This window comes from Acanthopagrus latus, chromosome 3, assembly GCF_904848185.1.
Source record: "Acanthopagrus latus isolate v.2019 chromosome 3, fAcaLat1.1, whole genome shotgun sequence".
NCBI classification, from domain to species: domain Eukaryota; kingdom Metazoa; phylum Chordata; class Actinopteri; order Spariformes; family Sparidae; genus Acanthopagrus; species Acanthopagrus latus.
In genome coordinates, this window is record NC_051041.1 from 14456204 (window position 1) to 14483463 (window position 27260).

Here is a 27260-nt window from a genome sequence, read left to right on the forward strand (position 1 = left end):
ATAATGACAGTAACTTGAGTGGAGCCACTGGCCTGTCGTTCTCAGCAGAAGAATAAACACATAAAAGTATCATTTTATTCACAGCATGATAAACAGCATCGCTCCTGACAACCAACCACAACCAGGAAACTTGTCTCATACAAACTTACGGTAAATTAAAATCTTACTGATAAATCCTGCTTCTCATGGGCTGGGAGTTGTGTGAGGAAATGAAAATGCTTATGGACAGAACCCAACGAGTCCACGTGACGCATATCGAACAGATATCAGGATGCATCATTGTGAAAATGAAAGTTTATTAGCAGATCAGAGTTTGCTACAGATTGCGTGTATCATCTGACATTTGGTCAAAGTTCATGAGCATCTGTTGCTCCTCCTGGTCGACTAAGATGTCCATATATGTCCATGTAGAGACAGCAGAGAAAGGTATAAGAGCAGAGGTTTTAGAGAAGTAGAGACAGATCATTGAGTGCTGGGGGAACCTGTGAGACTCTGAAGACGTCTGTGAGACGAAGGACAGCGCTGTGATTCATCAGAGCGATCGATTCCTGTAAGTCCAACATGCCACACAGAGACAGAGGACACACAGAGACACAGGACACACAGAGTTCAGATGTTGTTCCTGTCAGTTGTGGTTCTAGACCTGTTTCAATAGGGGGGCCAGGTTGGGGCCAGCTTTTCTGTTCAGGGGCACATACAACCCGGGGAAAAAAGACAAATCCCTCATTCAGACACGGGATAAATGAGACAGTATTTACAATTTCAACAAATTTGATTGGGTAGTAAACTGCTGAGACACTTTATTTCTGTCTTTCCCTTCAGTACAAAATCATTGCAATAAATCTGTCATTGTATTATTGATGCAGACTCTAGACTCAGAGTTACGGGGGCTTGGTGCCTGTTGACCCCCCCTCCAGAACCGCCCCTGGTTCCTGGACCTCTGAGGGAGCTGTCGATGCAGATTGTGTTTACTGTTGGTCTTTTTGCCGTTTTCCTCTCACCATTAATTCCAGTCATTAATATAAGGAAATTCATTCTGAAGTCAGGCTGCTGACCAGGAGGCAGGGGCAGAACTAGACTTTTATACAAGGGGTGGCCAGAGGGTGGGCAAGGCTTTGTCAGGGGGTCTTATACTAATAAAGGAAAATATTGTCATACTCTAACCTGGTACCTAAGGTACCTACATGCCTTCTTGAGTCTTTGTACTGTGAGGAAAAACTCATTTCTCATGCAAGGGGTTGGCTGAAGCTACTCAAACATCAACACTTTCAGTGGCATTTATGATGTAGATGATGACAGATTGGTGCAGACAGAGTTCCAGAGGGAGGAGACGGCAATAGAAAAGGCTCTGTCGGCCTACAGTCGGGTACCCATCTGAGTGGGCAAAACCAATAACAGAACAGACTTATTTTTTATTAACAGTAAAGTAATTCATAAAGATTTGGCACAATTTGGTTGATATGCTAAACAAAAAATAAAGGTCTGTAGGACGTATGTGTGATTTTAGAAAGTTAAGAGTTATTTCCTGCAAAATTTGGCAGGGGGTGTAATCAGGACATCTTTTTTTGTTGATTATAAAACAAATTTCAGTTTCTTCAGGCTGGGACTCTGATCAAGGCTTCAAAGTTTATGGAAGATTCAACCATGAACACTCTGGTTACACCAATTTCCTGTTTCTTGACTGAACGTGCAAATTCGACACCTTGAAATGGTCACGCCATTCAAATGCTCCACATTTGAAAATGGCAGACATATAGCTCAAACAATTATTTTAAAATGTTCATGGCTTCACAAGTCCCTCGAACGTACAGGGTGGGCAGCAATGCAATATTGTGCTGTGGCTGTTGATTGGTGGAGGACAACAACCTCCACTGAAGCATCAGTTTAGGTGTTCTGTCCAATAACATATTAGAAAGTGAAATGAAATTAATAACTCATATAAGAGTCTGCATCCTCACTTGGGCTTATGGTTAGGGTTATTTTACATTGTTACAGTTATTTGTTTATTTTTGTATTCCTGGTTTATTAGATAGTGACAGCTGAGAGAGATTGGACGACATCCAGCAAGTGGCCCCAGACAGGAATCCATCTCAGGAGAGGAGAGAAGAGGAAAGGAGGAGACAGGAGGAGAGGAGGAGAGGTAGAGAAAAGGAGAGAAGAACTGAATCAAAGACTGACAGAATTGCAGCAGCGAGCTGAGCAGCAGCTGGGGAAACAACAGTGCAGAGACATTTCAGAAGACACTTTGTTCTTATCACACATCTGGATGAGTTTGAGGTGAACCATGAACCAGACAGTGACAGTGATGAGCTTCTAGAAATCCTCTCTGTGAAATGCAGCATCCCAGTTCCAGATCTGTGTCTGACTCGGCTGACAGCTGGTCAGTTCGGGAACATCCTGTCAGTCCTTGACTAACTTCTGTTTGATGAATGGATGAGTGCTCCAGAGATCGGAAAAAGTGTTTTGGAATAAAGAGGGGGATGCATTGAAAGAGATATAGGAATATTGGAGGTACATTCATTTTTATACAGTATACGGTATAAAGGTAAGAGAGACCAGCGGTGGAGATCTTCAGCCAGTCGAGCAAGCAGAGAGGGTAAATTACACTTGAACAAATGTGAAAAGTTCCTGCTTACACAGTTGCCTAAAATGAGTCAGAGATTTCTTAAGTGGTAAGTTTGAGAGGGGGCAAAATGCACCTGCAGTGTTAATGGGCACAAACTATTCTGATAATTTGTAACCTGTAATTTGCCCGAAATCCTCCAGCATAGCCACCAGAACGGGGGATAGATATTAATGATAATAATTACAGATAACTGGATAAGGATGGAGAACTAAATGTGTTTACAGGACATAACGTTACATCTGAATATGTTTTATGGGGTGTAAAAATGTTTACAGATTCCTTCAAAGAGAACAGAGGATTGTCGCTATGTAAAAAATAAATTGAAGTCTAGAGTTAGACGGGTGATGGGAAGCTTATGTGTCTGTAGAAATAGCAGAAGCATGAGGGCTTGGCTGTGTCATGAACTGACTCCTCAAAGTGTTCTATATGTTGATTTCTGTCAGGATTTTGAGAGATTTTATACGAATATAATCAAAAATGCTTCTGAAGAATTACCAATCCCAATTATATGGCTTTCATGGTTTCAACTTTACAACAACTGCCACAAAGCACATTCTATGGCACAGTTGGACACAAATTGAGAAAAAAATTAGTTTGGGGGCTGTGCCCTCTTAACTACTGAGCAACAGCTGCTGACACAAATGGGTTTTCAACTCACACAACCAACCCTATCCAGCAGGCTATGGCTGGGTGCCACAGAAAACCTGAGAGCCAGGTGAGATTTATTTTTTTTTCTTTTTCTGGTGATGCATTATGATCTGAATTATTTTCTCTCCTGTGTTTATGACTTAAAAAAGATTATCTTGACTTTGGGGGGGAAACTTTTCTTCCTCCCACCAGAGTCAGAATAATCTTTTTGCTGGGTTTGTCAGAAGAGCACTACGTAGTTTTGTAGAAGAAATTCACACTCAGAATATACAGTATATTTACAATATCAGTGCGGTAATAATAAAATTGTTTTCCATAAGTGAATAAACGAGCTGTTCTCAGATAAAAATACGGTTCCAGCGGAGCACTGTTTGAGGTGGCAGGGTCCGCCACATATAAACAAAGTAAAAAAGTATAAATTGTGTTGTCCTTTAAGATTCAGTTTGTTTATTCAGTCAGGAAAACAACAAGTTTGTTTAGGCAGAAAAAAAATCTGCCAGTGAAGATCCTCCTCTGCTCATTAACATTTCCTCAACAAAACTACAGACTGCTGCTTCAATTTACCCTCAATAAATGTGAACAAAACATACTTGTTACAGTATTGCTTTAATTAATTGTCAGTATTTGCTTTTTTTTTCTGTGTTAATCGTATCTTAACCTCCTCTTATGGTCCCAGCAGTTCTGAAACGCTGGTGTTACTTTGAACTTGAGACTCCTTATAAAACAGCTGAACAACATTGTTAAGTTAATTTATTTCAGTGAAGTCAACAAGTGCAGAATAACCATTCACGGGTTGACAAACCTCTTGTGTCTGCAGACAAACATCACAGACTACTGCCATCACCATAGTCTGATCACACTGTGGTAGATTATTATAGACAGCTGAACACACGGTCAGACAATATCACTGAAGTTTCCTGTTTAAATACACACCGGTGTCACTGATAAAGATAATGCCCTAAAATGCAAACATAAACGAATTACCTTGGTGATATCCATTATACATGACGCTGAAAATGAAAAAATCAGATGCCATGGCAATCAACACCTGTTGGTTACCTGATTGACAGTGACAAAGCTCTATGACATCACTCACTGCCCGTTTTCTATGTACAATTTGCACTCATATACGGTTCTGCAGACATATAGAGCAACTACATTTGCAACATTGGATAGAAATGATCAGTACGATGGATTATCAGGACGTCACTGCTGCGAAACAAAAACATGATATTTTCAAGACAAAGTTAGAATAAAGCAAGAATAATGCCATAATTTTCTGAGAATATAGTCATAGTATTTTGAGAAAAAGGTTACAAAGGATACAACGTTTCATATGATTACAGAGCATATGCATGTTTTAACATTTCCCAGCCCATATACATATTTATAGCTAGTATTTTTCCTTGCAAAAGAGACTGAGGTTTGGCAGAACCACTGTTAACTACGACAGACAATAAATATTTTTCTCATGATATTATGACTTTATTCTGGAAATTCAAGTAACATTTCAACTTGTTCTAATTACGTCTATTTTTCTTTATTCTCTTATTGCAACATTTCAACTCCTGGTATTTACTTTTTTTTCACATTTCAGCAGTTTGTCAGAACATTACAACTCCATTGCCTCTTCAGCCCTTGGACATATCTCAAGCTGCTTCAGACCTACAGAGCTGGATTGATTCCTAATCCAGATTGTTTTTTTCCTGTGGCCCAGTCCTCTTCTGCTCTGACCTGCTGTTGTCAGATTCTTGTCTGGTATCAGATGTTTGGTACTTTTGACACTTCACTAACTGATTCCATTCTTAGCCTCTTTTTGAGAGCAAAGGGAATGTTTTAGCATGGGGTGACTCAAGTAAGCTCACAGTTCCTGAAGCCACGAGCCATAGGGGGGGTCCGGACTCCGCAGGATTTTCCATTCAAAATAAACCACAGCACATGTCACACTCTGAGGAAGAGGAATCATTCAGTGAAGTCAGTAGCTCTTGTCCTTCAGGCCATGTTTATAATGGGATGTTAAAACACTACATGAACTAGAGTTCCATGCTGCAGGTAGTGAGTACAGATCTTGTTCCGGACCTAACGTTGCTCCTCTGTGGCACACGGCCACGGATGACTAGTATTCCTCTATAGAGAAAGCTTGGTGTGTGTTGGGGAACCTCTGGGCGTTGTAGTCTGGATCGTCTCTCACTCGCTCTTTAATGTCACTTTTTACCTGGCAGGTGGAGAGAGAGAGAGAGAGAGAGAGAGAGAGAGAGAGAGAGAGAGAGGGAGAGAGAGGGGGAGAGAGAGAAAGAGAGAGAGAGAGAGACAGAGACGGCAGTTTTATGAATGTAAGCTGAGGAAAACTATTGATTCCAGGTCACCACTCTTCGTATGTGAATGCCTAAATATGATTTATTATACTGTTCACAGGACACTAATCTGGATTAAAATGATTCATGGGCTCATGTTTCATATGGAATTAGATATGTGCCAGTAAGAATCAAATAAAACTTATTTGATATCAAAAAAAAATTGAATTTGAGAGAAAATAAATCTAACAGAAGTACTTCAGTATTATATGAGATTATTCAATGTAGGCAAACTTTCTCTCTTTAGCAATTCTGAAGAAGGAGAGCTGTTTTTTTGAGCGTCATTTCGTGGGAAACACTGAACATTAGCTCCATATTAATAGTTTGTAACACAACATCCAAATTTGTAGATTCCAAACCCAAGATGAGATAACCCTGAAGACATTACTATAACATCATCAAATCTTTTGAGAATGATTCAAAAGTTTTGCCTCCTTTGTGTTTGCACCTTTTTTTTTTTTTTAAATATAAGAGCCACAGCGCAAAATGTCAGCAAATCATGTATGTCTTGCTGTTCATGGTTTCTATTCTGCAGTCATTTTGTCTTTATTTCTAAATAATCAGCACAATTTCATCCAAGACCATCACTCAATCCTTAATCTGTGTTCAAAGCTAGATGACACTCAACAATGTATTTTGGCACTACAAACATCGTGCTGCCATTTACCTGTTTGGCGTATGCTTCCTGCAGCTCTGGCCTCTCCAGCTCCACCTGCAGGCTATTTGGCGCAGTGACGGGCAGCACTCCTGCAGCACGTGCAGCTCGATTCACTGCGTCCGACAGGGACAGGTGTGGGCCTTCACACTGGGTTGTCTAAGGAAGGAAACACTGTTGTTACTCTCCTCCGTGGACAACAGGCATTTTTATTTCAATTCCGACAAGATAAGTCTGGTAGAATCCCACAGTCTCATATTGAGTGAGACTACACCCACACTAAAGAATCATGGGTTGCAATTGCTCACCTTCCTCCTCTTGGCAGGCATCCCGTGCAGGTAGGCGTCAGAGAGTGGTGGCTGGGCTTTAATCTTCCTCTGAGACAGCATGTCATGTCTGATGATGGGAACCCATTCCTGGCCAGTACATTATTATACAGTCAAAGTCCAATTGACTTATGGACACTTCACTCATATATCAACTGATTTACCATATGGTAAATTTGGCACTTATCACTTTTATGATTTGTGCTGTTTTTTCAGTATTGTCTGACTGTTATTTTATACAGTAATGCTGTTGTTGAGCAGCAGACCATTCAGACTGTCTCAATGTAACTACCTGCTTAAGTAAAATTACAAAAAAATATAAAGAGGCATGTTTATTTGTTTAGCATTTTTCATTCATGTCTTTATGTATCGTCATCAGGAGAATTTAAGTTAAGGTGTAAAAGATTTGTAAGGCGTTTGTTTGCTTAGAACACAAACTAAGCAAACAAAAGCCGGCCTTTAGCATTTGTCTAAACTGCCTATGCCTGTAGGCTGTTGGATAACATGTAAGGGTCAGGTCACAGGTTTTATGTAAACAGGTTTCATCAAATCAAGATGTTAGTTCCAGTTCTGGAAAGAGGGATGAGCTTGACAGCACTTTTAGAAAAAGGCATTACCCCTGTCTTTCAATATAATCCTGGGCAAACCTCATTACTTACAGGTGGAACAGCTGCTGCCCATTGCTCCACCTCAGGGGCTGCCTCCTCCCGTCTTGCTGGGGCCACAGCAGGACACTGAGTGTCCCCTGACGAAGCAGAGTTCTCTCCAGGAGACGCTCCTCTCTCTCCACGGTCACCCGATGAAGCCATGGCCTCCTCCGCTGTGGTGGCCGGAGCTGGAGACAAACTCTCCTCCATCTGACAGTGGAAAAGCTTTTGTGTCATTTAGAATCCACATGATTGCAAGGACCAACATTTTCCCAGCAGAACATTGAAGTGATCAGTGTTAATCATATTATTTGTCACTAGTTATGCGGTAGTGGCTGATTGGTGTAAGTATCCATAATAATAGTAATGGAGCTTTTGAACCACAACCTGATGTTTATCCACCTAATATTTATTTATACTTTTTCACCTACTTGTGCGTATACATCAGAGCGAATTACGTGCATGTGGTAAATACGTGGCCAAAAGGTTCTTATTGGTGTCTGTATTTGTGAACAGCCATATTTGAGACCACAGGCAGAGACCATTTTAAAAGCATGTTCCAAAGAACTCAAATATTGTCCAAAAACTATTGAAACACCTCAGTGAGCCACACTGTTGCAGGGGATGACACAATCCCTCATTACCGTTAACATTTTGCCTGACCACTTTAGCATCACCTTTTATTGTTTTGAATTGCTGAAGAGCCATTTCAAAGAGACAGTCTGATAAATCACATCTTTGTTTTATGCATGGTATTGAAAATATATTTACATATTCAGTACTTCATGAGATTTAAAAATGAGATTTTAAAAAATGCATTGAGGGGGTGCTCACAGGATTTTCATTTTTCGTTAAAACAATATGCTTTTTAAATACTTCTTCTACTTCCTGCTCTTGTTTCTCTTTAACGTTACTCGTAAATCGCAGGTTTGCCTATGTTGAATGCATTTTAAATCTCATTTTAAAAAGAGAAAGAGAGAGAGTCACATGAGTGTGCAGTAGGCATACTGGATTTGTTTTGTGTTCAGTGACTTTTCTCTCCCCCCGTCCCACCGGAGAAGTACTCACTCGCCGAGTGCACCAAGACCTCCTGATTTACTGGTTTAAAACTGGATAAACCAAAAAGCTCTCTTCATGTGACACAACGGAGCACTACAGATACAAGTCTTAAACAACAGACAATGGAAGAAATTCTGCAAATGTATTTGGCGACGCGCATAAAATGCATGTAGGTCGCAACCCAATCTCTGGAAATGAATTATTGAGAGCACTAAATGTGAAATAATCTGCTGCTGGAAATAATCCTCAACAAATGCAGAGAGGTCAGAAAGAATTCAAAGGCGGATTACTACATTGTTGCTCTACACATGGGATTTGTTGGTCATCACCAAAAACGTAGACTAACACCAGACCGATGCTTCCCGAGCGTGGCTGGCAAAAATTATTCAGATCGAGCTCTTTAAAGATCGATTAAGAGGAACAAAAGTCACCTCTGCATTGAGACTCTCTGATGGTGGTTCCACCTCAGCCTCTGTCCTCTGGTTCATCTGCCCCTGAAATGACATCACCGTTTTATAATTTTAAACTGGATCTGGGCCTGAACATTAAAAATGTAAAAATCACTTTAATTACAGTATTTTGTTAAAGACATATTCATTCTGATACCTTTTTATCTTAACCTGATGGAGCTGACCAAAATAAAATGCTATTTTCGATATGTAACTTTAATTTTACTAGACATGACCGAGACCTAATGCTGTCTGTGTGACCTATAGAGAACAAAATCGAATCGAACATGACATTATTGTTATAGAAACGGCCTGATATTTATTAAATCCAGGCAGTGCCTACAGCAGGTGTTGCTGGGTGTGTTCACTACTGACTCAGTTTATTACCTGTGTATGGATGACGAAGTGTTGGATTTGGTCCTCGGTAACTGGGTTGTGTTCCAGAATGACGTTCAGCCTCATAGACATCATACTGGTTAGCCAGTTGACCAGACTGGGATTGACTTCTGCAGACATCCTCCTCTACACAAACACAAGGACAAAGTCATGCAGGAAAACAAGTTGATGAGCTGATTTATAATTGCCTCTTGATTCCCAAGATGCTGTAATGTAAGTGTAGGGCTGCACAATATGGCTTATTTGTATCAATATTTTGCTTGTGATATGATTCACAATTAGTGGTAGTGATCATTTTTCCATCGCAATTCTCATTTTTACTGAAAAATCAAACTATTAAAATCCAAATTATGTGACATTTGTTAGGAGTCTGTGCGACACAAACATGTTTTCTTAAATATTCTTGATTTGTTGGCCTGGACATCTCTGCAGCTCTACAGTACTTCATTATAATGCTGTTTTTCACATATTCTATCCATTGCAGCTTCTAAGATTTTGGATTTTGAACTAGGCCATTTCAATAAAATTGTGATTAATTGTGCAGCTCTACATAACACTATGGTTATAAAAGATGTATACTAACAATGCGGTGGTTGATGACTGCAGTCAAAGCTCTCTGTTCCCCTCCGAGGCAGTACAGGTTTAGAGCCAGACACTCAAACAGACCCTGAGTGCACAGCAGCAGCAGACGGGGGCCAAACGTCTGATCTGTATGAAGAAAAAACCCGAGGCAATAATCAGTGGGCAAATGTGCGAAGTGTGTCGAGTGTTTTTGAGTAGTATTGCTGCTGTATTGCAACTGCTGCACCGCTTAAGTAAGTGAATAATGAGTTACAGTAATCGGTATTGATTGAAGTTGACCTACTGATCAAAAAACAACTGCTGACTGTTTGTTGTTAGTTATTATGTTATTACTCCAAGGCTGAGGCGCTGACACTGTTAGAAAAATATGATCGGGACCAATAATCTGTGTTCAGTTGCAGGAAGTTGGAAGTCATCCAGTCCTTAATTGCAACAAGGCAGTAGTGCAGAGGATTCAGAATATTATGATTTTTAAAGCTAAATGGAACACACAACTAGGAGTCATATCAACATAACAATAGAAGGACCCCAGGGTGAAATGGTAAATATTATGTCTCTGAGTGGCATATTTTATCAACACTGTCTTGTTTTCAAAATCTTTTTCAGTCTCCGTTTTCCCAAAACAGGAAACAACATGGCAGCCACTCCTGCTTCATGCTCTTTCTAAGTATGCTGAAATATGTGTCTGACAGTTTAGACAGTTTGATCAGAATTTAGTGAAAGGCCCCTCACTTGAGCCAGGATTTCACTTGGGGGATTTCTGCCAGCAAAAGAGTGTGTGCAGGCAAAAGGGAGAGAAGCTTACCATTTTTCATTTGCATAAGCTACCATCATTGTAGCGACACAGAGCTCGCTTAAAATCAGCAGAATTCCAGTTGAATGACGATCAGCTTATTAAAACATGCATGAGACATTTTTCTGAGATCATGCTGACTCTGAAGGCTCTGATATACAACAATCCAAGCTTTGCTTTTACAGCTGCTCAGATAATGCCCATAACTCAAGGGTCCTGTAGTAAACGTGGCAGGCCACTCACATGGATTGAACGGGTAAAATTTATATGCGGTGTATTTTTCCTTAGCTTGGGAGGAGGGAATTTTCTGTGTATTATCTGAGAAGCAGTACGACTGAAAACAGCTGGTTGTTCATCAGCACTTCAAGGTTGTATTTTCTGTGTTACTGTGAGGGAGTATGCACTCTTCTCTTTTGCAGCAACACAAGGACAGTGAAAATGATGTCATTTTTGCTGAAACAGTATCTTTTAAATGAAGTTCACACTACGCGATTTTGGCTCGGATTTTTGGGTCAGTATGCGTGAACTGTTCAAAAACCAACAAGCTACAGTCAATGAGAGCAGCCACTGACTTCCCCTCTGACTGAACTTACTGTTGCAGCGCAGGATGTGAGTGGCCATCTGTGTGAACTGCTGTCTGAGGAAAGACAAGTTGGTCTGAACGATGTCCACTCCCTCTCGCACTGTCACTGTGGCCTAGACACAACAGACAACTCACTTATGTCCATCCCTACATACCTAGCACACAAAACAGTGTATTATAAAAAAAAAAAAAGACTTCAGAAAGAGGTTGTCCTTACAAAGCTCTCAGCTATGTACTCCTCCAGTCCGTTGATGAGGTCCTCAGCCGCCGACTGCAGAGGGGACAGTGTGTTAGTCTTACTGGTTCAAATGAGCAAATCAAGAGATCCATTCAATAAAAAAGAGGACAGACTGGACAAATGCTGCTAAAGTGTGTATAGTTAACAAGCAGGTGTCACATTGTGGTGCCATGACAGAGGATGAACTAATGGATAAAAAAAACTTGACCGAAAATTAAATCAAACGTGCTTTCTTGTGTCCTGACCACTGCCATAGTACTCTATCATGAACTATTTTCATTCTTTCTGCCGACTGAAAACTGTTGGAGAAGTAAATTACAACCAGTCCAGTTTATAAAACGTATTGTTGAAAGACTGCAGAAAAAAAAAAATATATATATTTTTTAATCTATTAATTGTACCTACATGCTCATATATATGTTGAGCGATTTATTTTGCTTGCTGTAATTATTCCTCTTGTTCATATTTGACATTAAAATGACAAATTCCCAATTTGTGTTTCCATGTTTCACGGCAGTGGAGGTATACAAAACAGCATATGACTTTGGAAGGAATCCACTTATTATGTGAACATAAGACTGCTTAGGCTTCATAATAACTTCTTTCACTAAAATTTGCTATCTATTTTCTGCACAGAGTGGGGACTGGTTTGTCCCCCGTCACTCTCTCTGAAATTGGTTTAAGGGATCTCTTGGGTCCAATGTGAACAAGAAGAATGATTAAAATAAGCGAAACCTGTTTCGATGAACCAATGGGCTTGGAGAGACTTGGAAAAAAATATGAGCCTATCATTTAATGAAATTTGCATAATTTTTGAATATTATTACTTTATTACTGAAATTAACAGTTCGCCCAAAGTGAAGTCACCAGCTGTTATCAATCAGAATCACTCAGAAGAAGTTAAGAGGCCATGCTATGAAGAACATTTGATTCACACAACTTTCTATAATCACCAAAATTGATCACTCAAGCTATTGTATGTATATTTTTGATCCAGCAGATTTGATCACATTGTCAGTAAACCTATAAAAAAATTCATTACTGGACCAAACTTCATAAATATTTTCTGTAACAAAGTAGTTTGTGTTCCACTCATTCCATCACAGAAACATGAGAGCTGTAGAAATCATTGGGACTGAAGATGAGGACTGTGATGATGTTCTTTACAACTGTAGGTAAACTTTTGACCAGGACTGTAGCTGATGATATGTTCGCCTCCGCTGGCGGATCAGAGGCAGAATGAAACTGTCCCCTCATTCTGTCACTATAACTTTTATACAGACAGTGAGGTGGAATATCGGTGCAAGATTCCCGCCTTGAAAAGGCAGTGCTTATTACTACTAAAATACTGCTCCCATACGGTCTGATCCATTTGTAAACCTTAGTTTACTACAATCTATTGCGCTATAGGTAAGAAAGCAATGTGAAATACGCCACTAATAATTCTATCAGTTGATATAATACGATTATGGTAAATGGACCATTTATATAGTGCTTTTCCAGTCTACTTGCTGTTCAAAGCGCTTTACAACACTACAAAACTTCACACACACACATTCATACAGTGATGGTGGAGGCTACCATTCAAGGTGTATACCTGCTCATCAAGAGCTTTTGGAACACTTAGAGCCATGGGCGGCCAGGAAGTCAAACCAGCAACCTATCAATTACTGGATGACCCACTCTACCTCCTGAGCCACAGCCACTTAAGCAACACACCAACAGCAGTGTGAGGAAATGGTGAGGAATGCTCTCCAGTACTTACAGCTATGTTAGCATCAGTGGGCTCCCTGCCCTGGAGGTAGTGTTCAGTGAAGAAATCAGTGAGCTGAGGTTGAATGCGGCTTAGAGGCTGAGCATTCCCATGAAGCAACAGCACCATATCTACCATAGAGAAGCTCTGACACACCAGGGACAGCAGGTCACCAAAGAACCCTGCAGGGAGGAGAGCCAGTGTAGTGGAATATGAATAACAAATGTAGGAAACGTGTGAACGGTGAATAGTGTTTTGGCCTGATTCCAGCACACTGGGTTTGAGACGACTACAAAGTTAGTGACTAAAAGCTGCAGCTGCATTCAATCTCCTGTTTTGTGACTCACCAACAGCATCTCCAGAGCCTGGAGTGAACAGGTTGCTGGTCTGGGACAGTCTCTGGATGAACTGGGCGATGCTCTCTCCACTGCCCTGCTGTGCCCCAAGAGAGCTCATCATGGTGGACAGCACTCCCTGCACGATCCCGGTGAACAGTTCGGGACTCAATGAGTCTCGACCCGTGCCGCTTGCAGCCTGAGGTGGGGTAGGACCGGTGCACTGAGGGGGCGCCGGAGCGCCAGGGCCACTGACAGGTGGCTGGGTTGAAACAAGAAACACTCAATATCAGCCAACCTACAAACCTGTACACATCAAGATTGTTTCTGCATATAGGAATAGTTTGAGTCACTAAAACCTCATGATAAAAAACAGCATTTTAGGTTTTGGTTGGCATTCATTCAATAAGCACAGACATCTTCAAGCAAACTGTCTGGAGGCCTGTCCTATCTGCCCTTTACCTGACTGCTTTTATTCACACCTCATGACTCTGCCACAGTCACTCTCCTTTCTACTTTGTTCTCTCCTCTGTGCCGGCTTGCAAAACCCCTCAGCTGTCTGTCTCAGTGCGTGCTGACAGAACTCCCCTCTGGGCAGCTGAAAGAAAATGGTGCAAATCACAGCACTCAGAGGACCTCCTCTCCAATCAGTCACTGCTCTACACTTTTTCTGGCTCCTTGACTGCAGCTAGATGTTCTTTCTTTCAATACAAAATCAAATCCTCCGTATCCAAAACCTCTTTGCTATCTTCGCTACCGTCCTTGATTCACCCCACTGCCCCACCTCCCTTCTAATGTGAAACATTTATAACCTCCTCACTTCTACTTTCTTTTTCACCCATCTCTCTCTATAAGATACTGACCGTGGTGACTTCTCCTATCTAAAATCTTGTTGCTTTCCACAACCATCTTATCAATATTTCTTTGACAGCTGGCTGGTTTCCCAAAACTCCTCAACAAGCCAGAATGAAGCCTGTCTCAAAAGAAACACACACTGAACCCTTCTGACATGAAGAACTACAGACCAGTCTGTGCAATACTGCTACTGCCAGCCAGATTGCTACTCCGTCACCACAAAACCACAATGTTTGAATGAACATTCAACCAATCATTCAGTGTAACGCTTCCTGGTTTTCAAGACAGGGAAGTGAAACAAATGATGTATACCACCGAACTGGCTTTTCTGTAGCACTCCATGAACTTACTTGTGCGAAGTCTGACAAGCCCTGGAAGAAGCCGGGCACCCCTGGCAATGTCACTGTGATCGAGGGAGCTGGTCCAGAGCCTCCCGGCCCGGCTGATCCCAGCAGAGAGCCCAGGAGTTGGGCCAGATTTCCCTCAGGACTACCCTCTCCTGGCTGACCCACGGAGGCAGTACTGGTGGTGCGGGTGGAAGTTTGTCCAGATGTGTTGGCAGAGGAAGAGGGAGGAGAGATGGTGGAGGAATCAGATGAGGACGAGGTAGAAAAGGAGGACTGAGAGCTGGTTGAAGAGATGGTAGACATGGCCTCACCTGGAGCAGTTAGGGACAACAGAAATAATAATAAATAACAGAAAAAAAATAAATAAGTATAGCCCCAATGATACTGGATCTCAAAGGCCAATATTGATATCAATAATGATTTATCTACCAAGATGTATTTTTTAACATAAAGAAAAAATAGAATTAAAAAAACAGACTGAAATCCCTTTCATTTGTTTTTTATAGAAATTATGACCTAGACTGGGACATCTTTTTAGAAAAATCCACTTGTCAGTGCTTTATGATGAAAAAACTGTGAGAAGAAGACACTGTTTCTACATCAACTCAAATCTTCTTTAACATTATTGGACTGCAATATCTTGATATATTGGACTCTATTTTGAGAAATGTGAATTAGACAGGGAGTCAGAGCAAGACTGTCATTCACGTCAGTCGTAACAACAGCCGATTATGACAATTAGAGGTCACTAATATTCAAATTGAGCCAGTGTGTACATTTGCAAAGAAAATGTTGGACTAGTTTTCTCTGGGGCTATGTTAAGCTGTGAATCGTCATTCAGCCACTGGCTGTCAAGGTGGTGTTGGAGACTACTGGCAGACTTTCTGGGAAGGCCTGGTCTGATTAGAGATGCCTTCATCCCACTTTAGAGTTTCTTAGTGAACCATAGTCATGAAAACAAAGAGCTGAGACCAGGAAGTGGAACTGCAGTCCTAGAAGCCTCTCTGCGCTTCTCTTAGAAGCAGTCAGCCACCCAAAACCCCAAAGAGACCCTGTCTTAGGTCGGTAAGTTGGAAAAACCATCAAGCCCAGGCTAGATTTTTGGTAACATTTGGTTTGTTAGCTGCTATAACTGTTAAAAGGAGCTGTGACGGACCTGGCTGCCCCGGCATCAGGAGCTGTCCAACAAGACCACTGATCATCTGGCTGAGGGAGGAGGGAGCCAGAGGTGTGCCCTGCTCATAGAGGAATAAAAGAGTCAGAGATTAACAAGCAGCTACAGGCTTATTATACTGCAGTTAATGAATCTGTATTATTTAACACACTGTATGACATAGCTAGAACTGCAACAATCGATGTTTGATTATATTGATTACTGATTCATCTATGACAAAAGTTCTTGGTAACAAATGGCAACTGTAATCTTCTTCGACATTTATAAGTTAAAAAAACAATTAAAAGTAAAAATACATTTTTATATATATATATATTTTATGGACTGTTGGTAAGACATAAAATAGGGCAAAAGGAAATTTGAATGGCCATTTCAAACTTTTTTTTCAATGTTATATTGACCAAACAACTAATGAATGAATCAAGAAAAAAGAAAATAACTTTGACATTAATTATGAAGACAAATGTAGCTAAGTCTGCTCGTGCTACCTGTCCTGGCTGCTGGCCAGCTGTGGGTACTGTAGCCCTCAGGTTGATGGTGGTTCCCCTGGTGTCTACGGGCTGAGGGACGCGGGGGGAGAAGGATGGTCTAGTGATGACAACCCTGGCCTGAGCAGGGTGGGGGGGTTGTGGGTAAGCAGTTCCCTCTGCGCCTGGTGTTGTACCAGGGCCGGACATCGCCTGTGCTGAGTGGTTTGCTGAGGCTGCAGCAGCCATGGCAGCAGCTTGGTGAGAGATCTGGTGCACAATGGCCTGCATGAACTCAGGGGGCAATCCTGGCAAGTGGACAGGTGTTACCCCTGGATACAGAGCGGTTTGGTTTGAAAATCAGATCTCCCAGTGTGTGTGCTTAAAGTTATTCAGACTCTATTACCACAGTAACTAACTACCTGATGTTAGAGCAGAACTCACCAGGCTGTCCAGGACCTGCAACATTTGGCTGTCCTGTAACTTGGGAGCCAGCAGCTGACTCACCTGTTGAACAAAACAAAGGGTAGAAATCCATCACCTTCACAGTGAGAGTGCAGGAGGGATGGTGTTGAGACAAGGTGGTGCCACACTCATCAGACAGAACAGGAAAGGGGTGCTCAGGACTGCTGCTTCAAATATGATATCTGCAGATTATATATGTCCTGATCAAGTCAAATATCTTTTTTTCTGTTAAAGCAATGACTGACTTCCCAGGTTTAAGTTTGTTTTTTCATTCGTTATTATACAATACAGGATTGCACAATGAAATGTAGCGGTAGCCCATGCCACAAACAGATCTCCTCAAATCCTCTTATGGTCAAATTCGCTTTGGGCTCAGGGAATCATGTGTGTCTTGTTGTGTCAAGTCCTGTCATGTCATCTTGTTAAATTACGTGATATATTGTAACGGTATCTGACAGCTCACACGAGGCAGAGGAACACCCTGTGACAGGAACCAGGCATGTGCTTTATGTGGCATTTACATGACACATTTGGCAACCCATGAATTCACAGACCAAATACACTATGCGAGAGCCAGTGGTTTCTTTTTGCTATCACTCATGCAAATAAATAAAAATTAATAAAAAAGGGCACAATAAATTAAGTGATTAACACGGGCATATTAATGAGTGGTCGATAAACAGGGAAAGACTGTTATATTTTTCTCTGTTTTTATCAGCACAATTATTTTTCAACTGTTTTACCATCCACATTAATATGGGGTCCAAGCAGCGAAATGAATGAAACCCTGTTTTATCCTTTATCTTGCTCACAAGAGAACAGACATTCTCTAAAACTAAGTTTTTCTTTGCATTCTGGCCTTGTGAACACATTTAAGTGCATCTTTTGGTGACTAAACAGAAACAGATCTAGTGGATGTTTTCCAGGTAGGGTGCAAGTAGCAAGGCGAGGAGGGAAGGGCCACTAGATGCCCCTAGCACTGATTTGTTCTGATGCTGTCCCAAAACTTTACAGGTGTATACTTGAAATCAAAATGAAGGCCACATTATAAGACTAGTGAAGTCCCACCCATGAGTACTGAGTCAGTGGATCATCACAAGACTGGTGATATACATGATTTACTGGCTGTTTCTCAACAGTAAACATGGACATTTAGTTTCTGGTGTGTCATGGCAGCACACATACCATCTATGTTCATCTGCATCATGACCACCGGCTCCATGGTCTGGTGGGTGATTCGGATCACCCGGGGTCCTCCCTGACCTTGTTGATGAGTGGCCCCATTTGATTGAAGAGGCGGAGCCTGGCCTGTAGCCTGCTGATCTGATTGGCCAGCACCCTGAGGCGATTGATGCTGTCCTTCAGTCTGTCTCCCATTAGATGTCATGGTCACTGTTGTCCCCAAGTTTAACTGCAAGACAGAAATTCAGAGAAATGTTTAGAAATTACAACAACAAAAGAAAGAGCAACAGTTAACATTTATCAAAGTTTTTTCTCAATATGCACCACAATGCCATGAACTCATAGTAAAACTCACAGTAAAACTAACAGCAGTGCTTTGGCTGCAGCCTGGTTAAAAAATAGCATATGTGAGAAAACAGACAGATGTTTCTAAACATCCAGAAAAACCACCAAGAAGCAAAAAGATGTATCGCATCAGATGAGCCCCAATAAATGACAATTCGATACTCTGAACTTCATCACACTTTCTACCCAAATTAATTATTTCACACAAAAGATCAGTATGGTGTTGACCTACTGGGATGGGCATGTGTGGTAGACCAGACTGGAGCAGGACCGGGTGGGTGTAGTGAGCCATGGGGCGAACCACATACAGGTGACGTGGAGGAGAGGTTGCAAGGTTACAACGCAGGTCACTGAGGACAACCAAAGTGTTGCCAAGGAGACGCAGAGCATCTCCAACCAAGTTGAGAATGCGCTGGTCTTCTTCTCTTTCTTGGGTCTGTGAATAAAGGCAAGCACACATAGTTTTAGATAATCATCATGTCGACACCTTGTCACATAGAACTCATAGAGCCTCAACAATGCTGGGCTAAAAATGTAAAGTCTGTCCTGAGGGTGAAAATACTCAGGTCTTATTGATTAGCACTAACTGCAGTTCAGTCTACAGTTAACAGTGATAAAGGCTTTACTGGAGAATTGTACGAATGCTTACCAGCATGCAAATCAGTACACAAGTTAAAATGTGCTCCTTTACATTCTTCTTAGAGGTCATATTGTGATTTGAATTGCTAATTGTTATTGTCGTTCTTTGCTTCAGGCAGTAGCACTTCCTCCTTACATTGTTGTTGTAGTCTGCCGAGGTGGCTGCTCCGAGAATTGAGTGGGTCCTCTCTATGAAGGGACGTAACCTCTCCTCCACCCTTCTGACCTCAGAGAGAACCTCCACAAACTCTGCAGGACTCGGGTGACTGAGAACAAATGGGAGGACAAGAGAAGTCAGCACCGCAAAGGCCCTCCTGATGAACACATCAGTTATATCTACGTATACAAAGATGATGTGATGATGTCTGGATTCACTGCAACATGACAGTCTGAATGGGATAAGCAGAATTTGATGGAAAACTTTATCAAAGGCAAAATTAATGCATGCAATGTTTATAACGCCATCTATGTCCCCTCCATTGGATTTGATCAAAACTCTGTGTTAATGTTAAGGAGAAGTCTCCAGTATAATTAGGATTGCTTAGTGAGCAAGTATTTGGCCAGGCCTGCAAGCAGCAATTAATATGGTACTTCAGATTTTGGTAAAAAAAAAAAAAAAAAAAAAAAAGCATACTAAATTGGTGAAAATGGTGTCCACTGGGTTGTGATGTACACGTTTATGGCATTTGTGGTTTGCAAGGCCTCCAAAGACGCTGCAGCTGCAGCAGCCAGGTGGTGTGTTTACTGGCAGGGAAACCACGGCTCATAATCTGCTGCATCAGCTCAGCCGCTGGCTGTTTGTTATTACAAACCAACCGCCAGAAAAACACAAGGTCACCCCAAGACCCACAAGACCAGACGACCACTGAACATACAGTTTGGAAATAATAATGTTTCAGTTATGCCAACAGAGATTTTCGTGGCCCTGGTTGAACCCTGGACAAGAGGAGTGACCTGGGACCTGTTCTCATCTGTCCTCCCCTGACATACGCCTCTGAGTGCCCTCGCAGTCCGGTTGTACATCCAGAGGATGGACGGATTGCTACTGGCTGCTTTATTAGTTTACAATTGAACATAGTCCAATCATTCCTTGCCAAAGACAATTCATGGCTACTACTTACACAAACGTAGGTCATGGATGGATACTTTTATTTCACTAGAGAAAGACCTCAAGTAAAAAGTAAACACAAATTGTGAATGAATTAACAAATGCTGTACACATCACATTTATTATTCAAGGACACTGATTAAGTCATTTTTTTCTTTTATTATTGTGATTATTACCGTGGTTGTTACATCCCTTATATAACCATTATAATCATTTTCCTGCTAAGCCATGCCCAGCTATGTTTTTCGAACAATCTTTCTCATACTAGAGATTTAGATCTCAGTCCTGCAATGTTGCGTTCCCATTGCCCTGTTGATGAAGTAAAAACCCCAAAGTTCTGATCAGATTACTATTTTTATAGTAATAATAGTTCAAATCTATCTCACCAGACTTTCATGGTTCAAGAGGCTTTTTATAAAGCACAATGAGCCAGATTTGTGTATCTCCCTCACACACATATGTCCATCAGACTTCCGGCATGAGAGTCATGGCATTTCCAAAATGGAATATCCGCTCAACCTGTCCAGATAGAGATTACATGGTCACATCAAGTGTAATCTGACCATTTAATCCACATGTCTGACTTACTTGGGTCCGGGGTTGACTGGTCCCTCAGTCTGGGTGGAGGTGGAGGATGATGGAGCAGAAGGAGAGTTGGTGTCCATGGGTTGTAATGCCTCCCCTCGAGCCGAGGAGGAAGAGGGCAGTGGCGATGAAGAGGACTGAGGTACCTCTGGTTGTGAATGGGAGCTACTGTCACTGGAGACCCCCTACAAGACATGAACACATTAAAGTGCATACTAACACAGATGTACACTCAGTACTGTGGCTGCAGCGATACTGGTACCACTAATAGTCGGGGTCACATTTTCATAGCTATTAAGGCTCAGCTACACTGATTGTGTCTGTTCTCATTCTCAGAAAAGGAATATAATGGTGCACTGCTGATTTCCACATCCGGTCACATAATCCCCTCAAACGCAAAACACATAAGAGATGTTTCAATCTCATTCATCCACTCAAAAGCACTTTTTAAATCTTAAAAATCTGTTGTCAGCCTGATTCTCATAAATTCCCCCTGCTTAAACAACCTATGTTAAAGGTTTTTAAATACATAACAGTATTGCTTAGCAACAGACTAATCAGGGCCAATTAGCTTCACAACAAAATGATCAGAAGGCCAGAATGAGGTTCTTTAGGGTCACAGTCTGTTTTTTTTAATTAATGCATTATAAATGTGAAACCTGGAATTTTTCCTCAGACTATAGTTCACCACTGTTAGTTCACGACAGAACCATACCCTGATGTTTCCACTATTTCTGCAGAGTCTCTGTCTGACAGGTGAGTGTAACTTGATGCTGATCGCAACATGGATCATACCACTGTTATTCATGCAATATGTATCTTTGATGGATACATTTCATATATGCATATGTCCTTCCATATCAAGTTGATTTGCCTTCTGTGCATGAATGGGCTCCTTAGCATGGCTACAATACAAAAAGGAATGGCATCATTTCATTATCTGCACCGGGAAAATGCTTCAGTACTGATCTGACTGTCAGCTGACCACAGTAGAATTGCCGGACACACTGACCATAATTGCTGCTCACAATGCACCTACCACTCCCTTCAAATAATTGCTTGCTACATATCACATAAGCTTCCCATCACCCACCTCACCCCAGACATCTATTACTTTTTTGTTTTTACATAGCAACAGTCCTGTGCTGTCTTTGGGAGAATCAATGGCATTTTTATGCCCCATAAACATATTCAGATATAAATTTAAATCCTGATAACCCATTGAAATATACCTTTATGTCCTGTGAAGATGATGACTTTTCAGTCACAGGAGTTGAGTAGTTGGAGTAATGTTATGAATTAATATGGTATTTCAAGGTTCTTGAAAAACTGTATTTACTGTCAGATATGTAATTGTGATATTCAGTCTACAGGACAGTCACTGCCAAAACAGTAGAGGACTGTGACAGCGCCAACATCAGCAGCCTGACCTGTTGGCCAACACTGACCTGTGTTTATAAACTGTCAAGAAACCTCTGGACGTCCTTCCTGTATATAGTTGGTTATGCTAATTGTACAGTAGATTGTCTAAATGGTAAAAGGTGTTCTATTCTTATAGTGTTATTTTTTTACATGTGTTCCAAAAAATCCAAGAAAAAGTCTTGCCTAATTCAGTTGTTATCATTATTGCATCGTGTAAAGTATAAGAACTGTAATGACTGGGTGTTGATGCTGGCAGTGTAAAGAAAAAGGCATTTATCGTTTTCAAGACTTTATTCAAAAAAGTTAAAGATAATGCAAAACAAGGAATAGTTCCAGTGCTTGATGTCATCGCTCAAAACACAGTCCTCGAATTCTGGCCTGTAAAACAACAGATGAGCAACATGATTAGATATTTTTATGGAACAGAGCTAGACTGTCCTTAGCATTCTATGAACACATACAATTGCAATGGTCAGTACAAAACTGTATGTCCTAGTTTATATGACTTGTTTTTTTAATTAAATCCGTTGATGCCGCACTTAATCTTTCTTTACATTTTTCCACTTACTGTGTTTACTGTTATGCACCTTAACACAATTCAAATTGTGAAAAGCTACATGGCAAGAAATGTGATTCTGATTAGGGCACTTGTGTGTCCAAGTTACATGCCTGGTCAACATACTGTACAACACAAATAGTTGTAGATGGTGTTGTACCAGTAATGTTCTACTTTAGATACCTGCTTACGTGCACTCTTTTGAAGTGGGAAGATCTTCTACTGTATTTCATCTTTTCTGAGATCTGTTCATTGGCCTGTCACACTCCCATGTCCACATCCTCTGTCTCCACTTCACAATGGAATGTCTTTGTCATCAGCGATGCTCTCTTCATGGATGCTCTAACATGCAAAATATCATATCATCATGAGTCCAATGCAGTATTCACGTTCATATGTGAATCATTGAGGGTAATAATATAAATGTGTAGCAAGCCAACTGATAATCTTGATTATTTAGCTCAGTCATATATAATGTTACCATAGCCAGCTGCTGCTAGCTAACCAACATAAGTTACAACATCAAAATACACTTTAAAAACAATTTCTGAATGCTAACAAAGTCAGCTTGACAGCTATCAGTACAAGCAATTGCTATGCTAGATGTTAGGTGACAATATTAGGTGTTTACTTACAGGTGAATGAGACATGAGGTAGCTAATTGTAGTTGGATGTTGTGATGAAATCGATGCACGTATACTCTTCTTCCCACCGCTCAGGAGGACTCAGACTCCATCTGTGGTATTCGGCAGTCATCAGGCAGTGCGCGTTCATGGTTTGGTGGGAGCGTCTTTGGAAAGAGGCTGAAGTGCAGGGTGCAGGGTTTACTGGCTGGATACTTTCAAAATCTAGCCTGGGCTTTACAATCTTTTCATTTTACCACCTCTGGCTTTAAGAGAGATTATGATATTATGATGATCATGATAATAGTGTCATAGTGTTTTGAGAAGAAAATGTATATTGTGATTAGATTGGGTAGATTAGATTTCATATGCATGTCTTAACTTTTCTTGACACTTTATATATACTGGATAGTAACCGTTCTGCTTTGCAAAAGACTTCACCAAAGACTTTTCTATTACCAGTACTAGAACTAGCAAAAGTCTTACTGCATACATTCATGTATATGTTACAGGAGTGTTTCCCAGCAGGTGGTTTTAATGTTGTGGCTGATCAGTGTATGGACAGCTGAATTCTTGTGAGGATCAAATACAGTTTCAGAACAAGTGAATTCAATCTTATGTTACATTCAGTTGCAGGTTTATCGGAATTCACTTCCGAAGTAGCAAATACAAATTTCACCTAAAAAGTATTCAGATACACTTCTTCAATGCAATTATTCAAATAACACGATACAAATTCAAAAATGTATAGCTCTGCCCCTTCAATGCTATCAGACTATAAATAACAGCCTATGTACCAGAAGTGTACCATGTGTACTGTACCTCCAACCTGTGGATCAAAGAGCAGGCATCCCTGAGCAGGTTCTCAGCCAGCTGCAGCCTCATCCTGGGCTCACTCTGCATTGACTGGTCCAAGTTGATCTGCACGTCCACTGAGCCATTGTTCTATACATACAAACATTTGTCAGCTTTACCGAAGAGTGAGACTGAAGAAATAACAATAAAATCAAACTTGAATTCAGTTCTGAATATATGAGTCAAATGAAGACTGGTGAACAATGAGCATTTACCCCAGAGCTGGTGCTGACCCTGGCATTCCTTCCAGCCTCACCAACTCCAGCCATCATCTGCTGAACAGACATCTACAAAACAAATTACGGCTGTCACAAAGCATCGATCTCTTTGTTCCTTTGACAAAAACAGAATGCAGCATCCCCACCTGTATCTGCTGAGGGTCCATTATGTTGACGGGCAGGTTGAAGGTCCCCAACATGACGTAACTGTTGCCATTGCGGTCATGTGGTGCACCCTGGGAGGAGGTGGAGACGTGGCTGCTGCTGATGCTTCCCCCCTCTACTCCCGTGGCAGAAGCACCTGCACCTCCAGAGCCAGATATGCTCGCCTGAGGTGGGGCACGCTCCACCAGGTGGATCACCTTCCCATCCACATCTGAGGGAGAACAAAAGGATGGACATCATCATATGTTGTCAACACAGTCACTGACCATGTCCATTTACTGCAATCTTTCAATTTATATACTAAATGAACTGTCTTGGGACTTGTTTCACAGGGTTGTTTTTATTCAGGTAACAGGGATGCATTTCCTGCATCATTATTTGGACATTTCATAGACCCAATACATGGCTGAGACAGAGCTGTTAGTATTTTGGTCATGACACTCACGCTCTAGAGCACAGCTGCTTTTCCACCTTATAGAGAATATAATACAGACATTAAGCCTGAAGCAAGTGGCTGAAATGTTTTACCTGCCCGATAGCCAAATGTATTTGCCCCAAATGAAAAATGTAGGCCTTAAAAAGTAATAAAATCAACACAGATTTGGACAATCATCATCATTTATCAAGATACACACATATCATTTTTGCCAAGCTCCTCCATCTCCTGCTTAATGACAATGCATCCAAGATCAGCGCTTTGGTTGACAAGCCAGTAAGACAGCCTTTGATTGGTTGACAGAACCAACCCAAGGCATCACGGACGGCTTGTGGACGTTGGACTGCAGCAATAACCATATGCAACACTGAAAAACTGATTAATAATCATGGAAGACATTCTCTGACTCAATCATTAAGGATTAATTTTACAAAGGCTCCAAAAGGACACTGCAGTTCAGGGCGGGATCACAAAGCAGCTCAAAGGGATACGATCACACCAGAGCCGACATGAACAGCAGCATCTGGTTGTTAAAAAGAAAAGTCCACCAATCGGAGAGTCAATGATTGAATTCCCCAATTCTACATGTCAAAGTGTCCTTGGACAAGATACTGAACCCCAAAATGATCCTTCCATTGGTGTGAGGTTGAATGAATGGTAATTGCTTCTCATGAACAGGTGGCGCCTTGCATGGTATCCTCTGCTATGGTGAGTGAGTGAATGCTGACTTGTGTTGAAGAGTGCTTTGAGCGGTTGCTAAGGCAAAAACCCAAGTGGAACTAATAATGTTAATGACGGCGCTGTTCCTGCAGTGACTACAATGCAATGTAGCAACAGTTTTTTTTTTCTTCTCTTCCATTCTGTCTTAGATAAAGACTCCAATAAAAGAAGTACGTTTACCTTTAGTTTCACTTCACATTTAGAATTGTGGGGAGCTATTTGAATGAGCTGTGCACAGGTTATATCAGTGTTTGACACAGTTCAGGTGAAAAAGTAACTTGCAGTATCAATCCTTTGTAAGTTAAAAAAAAACACATTCACTCTTCATCCTAAACCATGCTGCTCCACTATGTGGACTGTAGGTTAGCAGGTGTCATCTACTCACTGTACTCAGTCAGCGTTCTGTCATCCTGCAGCACTCTCCCTTGGTAGATGAGCCTCTGCTTGTCTACAGGGATCTCCACTGATGATGCTATGTGCTCCTTGAACTGCTTCACTGTCAGCTGGGGGTCAACACAAAATACAATGACTGTCATTAAAGTGGGAGGAGAAGATGAGTCTACATAGAGCAGTATTGACAGTAAGAGCATTACCTCGCCTCTGACTGTATAGCTCCTTGTCTGGGAGTCCAAAGTCTTCACAGTGACTTCAATCATGCCGCTGGATTCCATATTCCAGAATGACTGAAGTAATAAAACAATTATAGCTGTTAATTACGCACCAGCCACATTCTACTTGTGTGCATTAGGGTTTATCATTAAACATGAGGGCAGGGACAGAAGAACCAAGCTGCAGCTACGCCAGAAAGCTAGTGACCTTATCCGCAGCCCAACTAATTAATGCGCTAAATCAATCAGGCAGTACCTGGTTACCGACAGCTCCAGAGCCTTGTTATTATTAGCCAGCCAACTAACGTTAGCTAACCCCAGTTACCGGGAGGCTAACAGTGCTAACTAGCTTGGGGGGGGTGTTTGTCCACGTTCAGCGAAAACCCAGTCAGAGGTATTGCTTCGGATTTAAAGTTCCCCGAGGCACACCACAGCCTGGGAGATTGTATCCCTTACTAAACTCTGACCGAGCGCATTCAGGTTTATCCGTTAGCCGGCTAGCTTAATATTTCCAAATAAACACGGCTCTTGAATGCAACGTCAAAGGACCCCAAGTGACGTAGAGAGAAGCGTCTATTCCATGCCTGAGCGCTTTTGGTGTTTAGGTACATAGACATAATATACTATGTTTAGGTATTGCGTTCATTTATAAAGCGTCCGAACATATGAACATGTTAATTATATCTACTGCCACCTCAGTATCGGTACAACATCTGCTCTATGTACATAAAAGTAAACAAATATATTAAACAGTTAGTAATTCAGTCTTCTTCTTCTTCTTCTTCTTCTTCTTCTTCTTCTTCTTCTTCTTCTAACGTTTTCTTAACACTTTTTCAGTTCTTGATATTGTTATTGTTATTTCCATTCTTAGTGCTAGAATAGATTTTTCAGTGCTGGGATTGATAGTGTTTTCTCACTCCAGAACACACAAAATAAAACTGCATCTTATGTTCCGCTTACCCTTACTCTCTCACGATACCTAAGCGTTTCAACAATTTACCTCAATACTTTATTTTTTTCATAACTTTTCATTGTTTATTTATTTT

General features: G+C 41.2%; 1 protein-coding gene and 1 long non-coding RNA gene across 2 annotated transcripts; one reads left to right on the forward strand and one right to left on the reverse strand.

Annotated features, from left to right (window-relative positions):
* LOC119016824 lies at positions 1 to 4011 on the forward strand. Its single transcript, XR_005074264.1, has 3 exons — positions 1 to 150; positions 412 to 550; positions 2030 to 4011. It is a non-coding gene; the product is annotated as an uncharacterized LOC119016824 (long non-coding RNA).
* Positions 4010 to 27044, reverse strand: bag6l (BCL2 associated athanogene 6, like). The gene is made up of 25 exons (XM_037093119.1): positions 26471 to 27044; positions 26200 to 26289; positions 25992 to 26109; positions 24432 to 24661; positions 24283 to 24354; positions 24035 to 24157; positions 20615 to 20796; positions 19055 to 19184; positions 18512 to 18715; positions 17938 to 18163; positions 16732 to 16794; positions 16309 to 16619; positions 15803 to 15881; positions 14650 to 14957; positions 13457 to 13706; positions 13122 to 13291; positions 11336 to 11389; positions 11129 to 11231; positions 9744 to 9868; positions 9152 to 9286; positions 8747 to 8809; positions 7269 to 7466; positions 6592 to 6699; positions 6296 to 6442; positions 4010 to 5489 (listed from the first exon to the last, which is right to left on the reverse strand). Exons 2-25 carry the CDS (start codon positions 26275 to 26277, stop codon positions 5391 to 5393), a joined length of 3576 nt encoding a protein of 1191 aa, XP_036949014.1. The 5' UTR covers positions 26278 to 26289; positions 26471 to 27044; the 3' UTR covers positions 4010 to 5390.
* Positions 27045 to 27260: the final 216 nt, after the last annotated feature.

Excerpts from the sequence above, each read along its gene's own strand:
- bag6l (XM_037093119.1), bottom strand. The coding sequence starts at position 26,277 with ATGGAATCCAGCGGCATGATTGAAGTCACTGTGAAGACTTTGGACTCC. Across the intron at positions 24,158-24,282 it reads GGGTCAGCACCAGCTCTGGG|AACAATGGCTCAGTGGACGT; the intron begins GTAAATGCTCAT and ends TTGTATGTATAG. Across the intron at positions 15,882-16,308 it reads CTGGCCAGCAGCCAGGACAG|GGCACACCTCTGGCTCCCTC; the intron begins GTAGCACGAGCA and ends CTCTATGAGCAG.